The sequence below is a fragment of the Oncorhynchus nerka genome, linkage group LG23 (assembly GCF_034236695.1).
Source record: "Oncorhynchus nerka isolate Pitt River linkage group LG23, Oner_Uvic_2.0, whole genome shotgun sequence".
NCBI lineage: Eukaryota > Metazoa > Chordata > Actinopteri > Salmoniformes > Salmonidae > Oncorhynchus > Oncorhynchus nerka.
The window spans coordinates 59,714,203-59,725,204 of record NC_088418.1 but is presented as its reverse complement, the minus strand read 5'-3'; the positions used below and the strand labels follow the sequence as shown (position 1 = coordinate 59,725,204).

The following is an 11,002-nucleotide window of genomic DNA, read 5'->3' as shown; positions in this document are numbered from 1 at the left end:
TATGTATAATCCATTATCATTATCAGTGTCAAGTAAATGTATGAACGTGATTGGATAGTATATTTGCACTACTAGTAGGTTCATCTGACATTGACAACATTTGATATGGTGAATATTTTGTCATTAATCATTTACATTATTTTGTTCTGAGTGTGGCAGAAACATGCAACTCTAAGTGCCATGACAAAATGAACGCTGTTTGCACTATGAGCCTATTTAGAGCCACTGGTAAGTGTGTTATCAGTTCTACCAAGTGCAATACCAAATATACTGAGCTAGCACTGCAGGCCTACAAGTTTACAATGAACAACAAGCTGTCACGTATCACCAGAAAGCCTGCTCCCATCTGCCCAGTTACAGTCAAGCATGCATTATCTCACCCTCTCACGTGTGCGCGAAACGCCACCGCATTGGTCATTTCAGACCAGGGGAGTGCTTTTGTTATAATTCAGGAAGAACCCTACTCCTTTCAAAAATAGTTGGGGATTTTTGTCAGAATTACATTATTTTCAAATGAAATTATTATAATCCTGAGCACTATCGAGTGTGGATAGCGAGCTCCTGTGTCGAGCAAATAGAACACGTGAGTAGTTGTATTCCTTACAACGTGGGTAAGTCTTATTACGAGTGAAGTATGTGCCACCTTCAGTTAAAAAGTGTTGTTCCTATCTGTTGTTTTTATAAACATTATAAAATGTTTGTCTGCTTGTGGAAATAATAAACGTATAAATAGCGTTTGTTATGCATACTATATAGCCTACTACAGACAGCTGCTGTGTAGTTTTGGGAATGTCGGCTAGCTACACTGCTGTGTCGAAAAGTTGTCAAATTAGACAGTAACGTTGATAGTTAACTACCAAGTGCACAGTTAGCTAGCTATACGCCAGTCAGCTACATATACTGACTGACAAAAGCCTACAATCAATGTTCACTCTAAAGAGGAAATTTGCTAACTTCCCGAAGTTGAATCATCGCAATATCTGCAAGTCAGTGCACGCAGACTGAATGGATAGATGGACAACGGAAGTAGTCTCAATTGTTGTTTTTCTGCTACAAATAAGTTGGTCAAGTCAGTCAGACTTTTATTCCATTCTCAACCACGTTCATGGAGAAGAAAGTCACCTGTCCTTACGAAATATATTGCGGTCAAAGTGCTGTATAAATGCAGTATGCTGCAAATACTGCCTCAAATACCACAGTCGACTGCAGTTACTGCACTTTTACTGCAATTTTAAAACTGCATTTAAAAAAAAAAGTAAGGGCAGCATTTTTAAGTATTTCATGGCACTGTAGTATTACAAGGATCTTCATCATACTGTATATCTACCTATCAGAGCTCTTATCAGTGTCCAGTTTTATTTTAGGTTGGGCACAGGAGTCACACTAAGAGGCAGCAGTGCTAGTAGTAGTACTGTCCTAGCTCTGGTCCAGGGTGTTACGTGCAGCTTGAGCCTCCTTCAAAGTATTATTGTTCAAGAAGGCTCAAGCCACACAGCACACTGGACCAGAGCTTGTGCTGCCCATACTACACCTATCCATGCAACTTCCTTTCCCCGCAGTTCCCATCACCTGCCAATCAATCACCATTCCAGCCCATCCACCCCACCTGTGTGGTCGGACCAGGTCTGGCCCGTTGGCATGGCGATGATGGAGGAAGGGGCACGGAGCTGCCTGCTTCAGTCACGCTCCAGCCTGGAGCAGGACATCAGGGCTTCCTACCTGATGGATCACATGATCAGTGACGGTGTGCTGACGGGGGACGAGGAGGACAGGATCAGGAGCAAGGTGGGGTGAGGAGTTGGGGAAGTACAGTAGCACCCTTTTCATACACTTTCCTATGTCCATACTGGTAAGTGTGTAGTGATGATTAAGTGTATAAAAGTGTTTGTTGTGTAGGCCAGATTCCAAACAAACTTTCACACTACTGAGCCAACCGAGGGCATTGTGCTGGGAAAACTTATAAGTGGTTGGGTGCCTGATTCCAAACAAACACCCTCATAAGAGAGAAGGAGGAAGAAAGAGAGGAAGGGGGGAGAAAGAGGTCAAGTCAGAGAGATTGCAGGGCCTTTTAAACACTTAACACTACGGACATCTGAAAGAACTGCATCGGTGTAAGAAATGCAATAAAGTGGATTCAAAATTCACATGTTCTCTCTCCATTGATCAGCCCACCAGGAAAGAGCAGGCGGCGGCCCTGCTGGAGCTGCTCCTGAGGAAGGATAACCAGGCCTACATCTCCTTCTACAACGCCCTGGTCCGCGAGAGCTACGGAGACCTGGCCAGCCTGCTCCACAACAGCCTGCCCCTGGTCTCCCCTGAGGCTGAGAAGAGCTTCTCAGACGGTGGCACCCACTATGGTGAGCTGCCCCAAAGGGTGGAGACTGGAGAATACCAGGAGACTAGGGCAGTCTGAGATGTGCCCTCCTTTTCTGATACAGGGAAATAATATACAGTGGGGAGAAAAAGTAGTTGATACACTGCCGATTTTGCAGGTTTTCCTACTTACAAAGCATGTAGAGGTCTACATGTATCAAATACTTGTTCTCCCCACTGTACAGGGGAGCTCTATGTGTATGTACAGTTGAAGTCTGAGGTTTACATACACCTTAGCCAAATACATTTAAACTCAGTTTTTCACAACTCCTGACATTTAATCATAGGTCAGTTAGGATCACCACTTTATTTTAAGAATGTGAAATGTCAGAATAAGAGTAGAGAGAATTATTTTATTTCAGCTTTTATTTCTTTCATCACATTCCCAGTGGGTCAAAAGTTTACATACACTAAATTAGTATTTGGTAGCATTGCCTTTAAATGGTTTAACTTTGGTCAAACATTTTGGGTAGCCTTCCACAAGCTTCCCACAATAAGTTGGGTGAATTTTGGCCCATTCCTCCTGACAGAGCTGGTGTAACTGAGTCAGGTTTGTATAGGCCTCCTTGCTCGCACATGCTTTTTCAGTTCTGCCCACAAATTTTCTATACGATTGAGGTCAGTGCTTTGCGATGGCCACTCCAATACCTTGACTTTGTTGTCCTTAAGCCATTTTGCCACAACTTTGAAAGTATGCTTGGGGTCATTGTCCATTTGGAAGACCCATTTGTGACCAAGCTCCAACTTCCTGACTGATGTCTTGAGATGTTGCTTCAATATATCCCCATAAGTTTCCTTCCTTATGATGCCATCTATTTTGTGAATTGCACCAGTCCCTCCTGCAGGAAAGCACCCCCACAACATGATGCTGCCACCCACGTGCTTCATAGTTGGGAAGGTGTTCTTCAGCTTGCAAGCCTCCCATTTTTCCTCCAAACATAACGATGGTCATTATGGCCAAAAAGTTAGATTTTTGTTTCATCAGACCAGAGGACATTTCTCCATAAATACGATCTTTGTCCCCATGCGTAGTCTGGCTGTTTTGGAGCAGTGGCTTCTTCCTTGCTGAGTGACCTTTCAGGTTATGTCGATATAGCACTCGTTTTACTGTGGGTATAGATACTTTTGTACCTGTTTCCTCCAGCATCTTTACAAGGTCCTTTGCTGTTGTTCTGGGATTGATTTGCACTTTTCGCACCAAAGTACGTTCATCTCTACAAGACAGAACGTGTCTCCTTCCTGAGCGGTATGATGGCTGCGTGGTCCCATGGTGTTTATACTTGCGTCCTATTGTTTGTACAGATGAACGTGTTACCTTCAGGTGTTTGGAAATTGCTCCCAAGGATGAACCAGACTTGTGTAGGTCTTTCTTTTGATTTTCCCATGATGTCAAGCAAAGAGGAACTGAGTTTGAAGGTAGGCCTTGAAATCCATCCACAGGTACACCTCCAATTGACTCTCATTATGTCAATTAGCCTATCAGAAGCTTCTAAAGCCATGACATAATTTTCTGGAATTTTCCAAGCTGTTTAAAGGCACAGTCAACTTACTGTATGTAAACTTCTGACCCACTGGAATTGTGATACAGTGAATTATAAGTGTAAACAATTGTTGGAACAATTACTTGTGTCATGCACAAAGTAGATGTCCTAACCGACTTGCCAAAACTATAGTTTGTTAACAAGAAATTTGTGGAGTGGTTGAAAAACAAGTTTTAATGACTCCAACCTGAGTGTATATAAACTTCCGTCTTCAACTGTATGTGTGCTTCTGTTGGCTCACCTCTGTCTCTCTGCCTTGTTTGACCCCTCTGTTTATTCCATTGGCAACATACTGCATTTATATATAATGCCGTCTTTGCTGTATTACCCTGTTCCAGTCCAGGCGGTGCTGAGTGAGGGCGGCGTGCCCCAGAGACCCGTGGTGTTTGTGAGCCGGCCAGCCCTGATGAACCGGGTCAGGGAGAAGCTCTACCGCTTGCAGAAGGAGCCCGGCTGGGTCACTGTGTTCGGCATGGCCGGCTCCGGCAAGTCTGTCTTGGCTGCGGAGGCAGTCCGAGACCACGCACTCATCACAGGTAGGTGGCTCCGGGGTCAAGTTTTCCCTAGGTACAGATCTAGGATCAGCTTCCTCCCCCAATCTTAACCAAGCCCAATAATGGGTAAAATATCAAACTGACCCAAGATGCATTTCAGGAGAGGGGTTAACACATGTAGAGGAGTTTCTTCTTCTCTTTGTCTGCATTCACTTTCTGTTTTCTCTCTTTATCACATTGGTCTGTCTGTCTGTGTCTCTGTGTCTCACCATCTTTCTCTCTCTCTGACCATCTTTTTCTCTGTTTATCACATTGGTCTCCTGACTGTACTCTCTCTCCATCTGTGTCTCTCTCCCTGTCTTTCTCTTTCTCTGACCTGACACACACGCACACTCACTCACACTGGTCCTCCTGACCCCCCCCCCCCCCCCCCAGAGTGTTTTCCGGGAGGAGTCCACTGGCTGTCCGTAGGCCAGCTGGACCGGTCTGATCTGCTGGTTAGGATTCAGTCACTGTGTTTCCGTCTGGAGCAGCAGAGCCAGGAGAAAGACCCCTCATCCTCACTCCACCGGCCTCCTGGCTCTCTGGAGGAGGCCAAGGAGCGACTACGCTTCCTCATGCTCCGTTGTTACCCCAGGTCAGTCCCCCAGGGTTGATGTGGACTGGTAGCCAACTTTTCAAGTTGGTCCATTTCTTCTAAATGGTGGCTGTTAATGATTAGTAGAACGTTCAGTTGGACCTCAGAAGTTTCAGCTCTGGAGTGAATTATTGTATGCTATTAATTCCATTCCAATTCCTGTCAATTGAATTAGATGTGTGTGTGTGCAGGTCGTTGCTGATACTGGATGACATCTGGGACAGCTCGGTGCTCAAGGCCTTTGACATCCAGTGTCGAGTACTGCTCACCACCCGAGACAGAAGCCTAGCTGACTGTGTCAGCGGTGTGTATGAGTAATAGCACTGATATTAATACTAACATTACTACAGTACTACTGATAATGATGACTTAATTTATAGAACACTTCTCAAACATTACACTCAATGCACCTGCATATGTGCACCTGCACCTGCATATGTGTGTGTGTGTGTGTGCGCACTCATGCGTGTATGTGTGTGTGTGTCCAGGTTCTAAGTCTGAGGTGGCAGTGGAGAGTGGACTGGAGGAGGATCAGGCCTTGGAGATCCTCGCCCTGTATGTCAACGGGAAACCCCAGAGACTCCCAGAACAGGCCCGCAGCATTGTCAGAGAGTGCAAAGGTACACACACACACACCATATGGAACTATAGTGTCAACAGAAATTGTATTGAATGAAATGAAAATTCCTTTCAGGTTTATAATAAAATGTCAATTTATTTCACATATTCAAGAGAAATACAGTATTACATTTTCATATGCAGGATTTGGGAAGCATTATGTAGTGCCCAAAACATTGATAGAAATAATGAACAGATCATAAATAGAGAACAAGCTAATTAAACATCAAATAAAACAGCAACATGGCATACTGTAATATTATGGATAGAATATAGTACATTATACAATGGGTGGGTCTAATCCTGAATGCTGATTGGTTAAAACCACATTCCAGCCGGTGTCTATTCCACAAGTTGCCACCGTTTAAAGTGACTATGCATAGATAATAAACACCGGGGGGGGGGGGGGGGGGTGACAATATAAATAGTCCGGGTGGTCATTTGATTAATTGTTCAGCAGTCTTATAGCTTGGGGGTAAAAGCTGTTAAGGAGGCTTTTGGTGCTAGACTTGGCGCTCCGGTACTGCTTGCTGTGCATTTTTGGGCTTTCCTCTGACACTGCCTAGTATATAGGTCCAGGATGGCAGGAAGCTTGGCCCCAGTGATGTACTGGGCCGTATGCACTACCCTCTGTAGCGCCTTACGATCAGATGCCGAGCAGTTAACATACCAGGCGGTGACGCAACCGGTCAGAATGCTCTCGATGGTGCAGCTGTAGAACTTTTTGAGTATCTGAGGACCCATCCCATGCCAAGTCTCCTGAGGGGGAAAAGGTGTTGTCATGCCCTCTTCACAACTGTTTTGGTGTGTTTGGACCATGATAGCTCGTTGGTGATGTGGACACCAAGTAACTTGACACTCTCGACTCGCTCCACTTCAGCCCGTTTTTATTTTTTAAATTTTTTAATTTCACCTTTATTTAACCAGGTAGGCAAGTTGAGAACAAGTTCTCATTTACAATTGCGACCTGGCCAAGATAAAGCAAAGCAGTTCGACAGATACGACACAGAGTTACACATGGAATAAAACAAACATACAGTCAATAATACAGTATAAACAAGTCTATATACAATGTGAGCAAATGAGGTGAGAAGGGAGGTAAAGGCAAAAAAGGCCATGGTGGCAAAGTAAATACAATATAGCAAGTAAAACACTGGAATAGTAGTTTTGCAATGGAAGAATGTGCAAAGTAGAAATACAAATAATGGGGTGCAAAGGAGCAAAATAAATAAATAAATTAAATACAGTTGGGAAAGAGGTAGTTGTTTGGGCTAAATTATAGGTGGGCTATGTACAGGTGCAGTAATCTGTAAGATGCTCTGACAGTTGGTGCTTAAAGCTAGTGAGGGAGATAAGTGTTTCCAATTTAAGAGATTTATGTAGTTCGTTCCAGTCATTGGCAGCAGAGAACTGGAAGGAGAGGCGGCCAAAGAAAGAATTGGTTTTGGGGGTGACTAGAGAGATATACCTGCTGGAGCGTGTGCTACAGGTGGGAGATGCTATGGTGACCAGCGAGCTGAGATAAGGGGGGACTTTACCTAGCAGGGTCTTGTAGATGACATGGAGCCAGTGGGTTTGGCGACGAGTATGAAGCGAGGGCCAGCCAACGAGAGCGTACAGGTCGCAATGGTGGGTAGTATATGGGGCTTTGGTGACAAAACGGATTGCACTGTGATAGACTGCATCCAATTTGTTGAGTAGGGTATTGGAGGCTATTTTGTAAATGATATCGCCAAAGTCGAGGATTGGTAGGATGGTCAGTTTTTATTTATTTTATTTACCTTTATTTTACTAGGCAAGTCAGTTAAGAACAAATTCTTATTTTCAATGACACCCTAGGAACAGTGGGTTAACTGCCTGTTCAGGGGCAGAACGACAGATTTTGTACCTTGTCAGCTCAGGGATTTGAACTTGCAACCTTTCAGTTACTAGTCCAACGCTCTAACCAGTAGGCTACCCTGCCGCCCCATTTTTTTTTTTACAAGGGTATGTTTGGCAGCATGAGTGAAGGATGCTTTGTTGCGAAATAGGAAGCCAATTCTAGATTTAACTTTGGATTGGAGATGTTTGATATGGGTCTGGAAGGAAGAGTTTTTTTTAAGTATTTGTAGTTGTCCACGTATTCTAAGTCAGAGCCGTCCAGAGGAGTGATGTTGGACAGGCGGGTAGGTGCAGGTAGCGATCGGTTGAAGAGCCTGCATTTAGTTTGACTTGTATTTAAGAGCAATTGGAGGCCCGTTGATGTTAATGGGGGCCTTTTCGGCCCGCCTTTTCCTGTAGTCCACGATCAGCTTCTTTGTCTTGCCCACATTGAGGGAGAGGTTGTTGTCTTGGCACCACACTGCCAGGTCTCTGACCTCCTTATAGGCTGTCTCATTGTTGTTGGTAATCAGGCCTACCACTGTTGTCATTAGCAAACTTAATGATGGTGTTGGAGTCGTGTTTGTAATATCTACCCTTCTACCCAGAGGCTGCAACATCAGTAATATCTACCATTCTACCCAGAGGCTGCAACATCAGTAATATCTACCCTTCTACCCAGAGGCTGCAACATCAGTAATATCTACCCTTCTACCCAGAGGCTGCAACATCAGTAATATCTACCCTTCTACCCAGAGGCTGCAACATCAGTAATATCTACCCTTCTACCCAGAGACTGCAACATCAGTAATATCTACCCTTCTACCCAGAGACTGCAACATCAGTAATATCTACCCTTTTACCCAGAGACTGCAACATCAGTAATATCTACCCTTCTACCCAGAGGCTGCAACATCATTAATATAGACCCTTCTACCCAGAGGCTGCAACATCATTAATATAGACCCTTCTACCCAGAGGCTGCAACATCATTAATATCTACCCTTCTACCCAGAGGCTGCAACATCAGTAATATCTACCCTTCTACCCAGAGGCTGCAACATCAGTAATATCTACCCTTCTACCCAGAGGCTGCAACATCATTAATATAGACCCTTCTACCCAGAGGCTGCAACATCATTAATATAGACCCTTCTACCCAGAGGCTGCAACATCATTAATATAGACCCTTCTACCCAGAGGCTGCAACATCAGTAATATAGACCCTTCTACCCAGAGGCTGCAACATCAGTAATATCTACCCTTCTACCCAGAGGCTGCAACATCAGTAATATCTACCCTTCTACCCAGAGGCTGCAACATCATTAATATAGACCCTTCTACCCAGAGGCTGCAACATCATTAATATAGACCCTTCTACCCAGAGGCTGCAACATCATTAATATAGACCCTTCTACCCAGAGGCTGCAACATCAGTAATATAGACCCTTCTACCCAGAGGCTGCAACATCAGTAATATCTACCCTTCTACCCAGAGGCTGCAACATCAGTAATATCTACCCTTCTACCCAGAGGCTGCAACATCAGTAATATCTACCCTTCTACCCAGAGGCTGCAACATCAGTAATATCTACCCTTCTACCCAGAGACTGCAACATCAGTAATATCTACCCTTCTACCCAGAGGCTGCAACATCAGTAATATCTACCCTTCTACCCAGAGGCTGCAACATCAGTAATATCTACCCTTCTACCCAGAGGCTGCAACATCAGTAATATCTACCCTTCTACCCAGAGGCTGCAACATCAGTAATATCTTCCCTTCTACCCAGAGACTGCAACATCAGTAATATCTACCCTTCTACCCAGAGGCTACAACATCAGTAATATCTACCCTTCTACCCAGAGGCTGCAACATCAGTAATATCTACCCTTCTACCCAGAGGCTGCAACATCAGTAATATCTACCCTTCTACCCAGAGACTGCAACATCAGTAATATCTACCCTTCTACCCAGAGGCTGCAACATCAGTAATATCTACCCTTCTACCCAGAGGCTGCAACATCAGTAATATCTACCTTCTACCCAGAGGCTGCAACATCAGTAATATCTACCCTTCTACCCAGAGGCTGCAACATCAGTAATATCTACCCTTCTACCCAGAGGCTGCAACATCAGTAATATCTACCCTTCTACCCAGAGACTGCAACATCAGTAATATCTACCCTTCTACCCAGAGGCTGCAACATCAGTAATATCTACCCTTCTACCCAGAGACTGCAACATCAGTAATATCTACCCTTCTACCCAGAGGCTGCAACATCAGTAATATCTACCCTTCTACCCAGAGGCTGCAACATCAGTAATATCTACCCTTCTACCCAGAGGCTGCAACATCAGTAATATCTACCCTTCTACCCAGAGGCTGCAACATCAGTAATATCTACCCTTCTACCCAGAGGCTGCAACATCAGTAATATCTACCCTTCTACCCAGAGGCTGCAACATCAGTAATATCTACCCTTCTACCCAGAGGCTGCAACATCAGTAATATCTACCCTTCTACCCAGAGACTGCAACATCAGTAATATATACCCTTCTACCCAGAGGCTGCAACATCATTAATATCTACCCTTCTACCCAGAGACTGCAACATCAGTAATATCTACCCTTCTACCCAGAGGCTGCAACATCAGTAATATCTACCCTTCTACCCAGAGACTGCAACATCAGTAATATCTACCCTTCTACCCAGAGGCTGCAACATCAGTAATATCTACCCTTCTACCCAGAGACTGCAACATCAGTAATATCTACCCTTCTACCCAGAGACTGCAACATCAGTAATATCTACCCTTCTACCCAGAGGCTGCAATATCAATAGTCAATTTGATCATCTAAAAGTTCAGAGAATAAAAAAATTGTATTGCCATTTCTTAAACTACTAATGTTCACATTTTAACTCAATATCTAAAAGTATTGCACTTTAGCAGATTCAACTTCTCAAGGGCTTGATCGTTCATTGATTCTTTGATGGTGTTGGGCTGGAACACAAATGTGCTGGCTGCAGATATGCAATTGTAAATACATTGTAATAAAATATATATATTTTAAATATCATAATAAAACCACTGACCTGAGAAAAACACAATCAGCACTTTCTTCTCCATGACAAAATATTCATAAAAAAATAAACCAATATTTTGAGCGAGCTGTCTTGACCTGGTGTACTGTGGATCCTCTGCATTCAGCTGCACCTTTCTCTGTAGGGCAGGTGCTATTTCTCTGTCAGAACAATGGGTTTCACAAAACACCTATTCATGTCTTTTTATAGCTTTATTTGTATAGTGGTTATGTTCAGTTCTCTCTTACCAGCAGGACATCAGTCAAATGAGTATGAGTCTGTCAGCCTGTTTTTGTTTTTCTGTCAAAATCCCTTAATGCCCACTGAAAATTCTGTTAACCTTCAACGACTTGTAGAATTCCACACTAAATCAACTCTTAAAATAAATTCAAAA

The 11,002-nt window shown here is 43.8% G+C and overlaps 1 protein-coding gene across 1 annotated transcript in view; it reads left to right on the top strand.

Moving 5' to 3' along the window:
* Positions 1 to 217: 217 nt before the first annotated feature.
* LOC115107136 (apoptotic protease-activating factor 1) overlaps positions 218 to 11,002 on the top strand; it is a 102,669-nt gene continuing 91,884 nt past the window's right edge. The window contains exons 1-7 of the mRNA XM_065008372.1: positions 218 to 583; positions 1,560 to 1,785; positions 2,168 to 2,357; positions 4,253 to 4,450; positions 4,844 to 5,045; positions 5,237 to 5,349; positions 5,534 to 5,665. Coding sequence (XP_064864444.1) covers positions 1,639 to 1,785; positions 2,168 to 2,357; positions 4,253 to 4,450; positions 4,844 to 5,045; positions 5,237 to 5,349; positions 5,534 to 5,665 — 982 coding nt within the window. The 5' untranslated portion in view covers positions 218 to 583; positions 1,560 to 1,638. The remainder of the gene's footprint in view (positions 584 to 1,559; positions 1,786 to 2,167; positions 2,358 to 4,252; positions 4,451 to 4,843; positions 5,046 to 5,236; positions 5,350 to 5,533; positions 5,666 to 11,002) is intronic.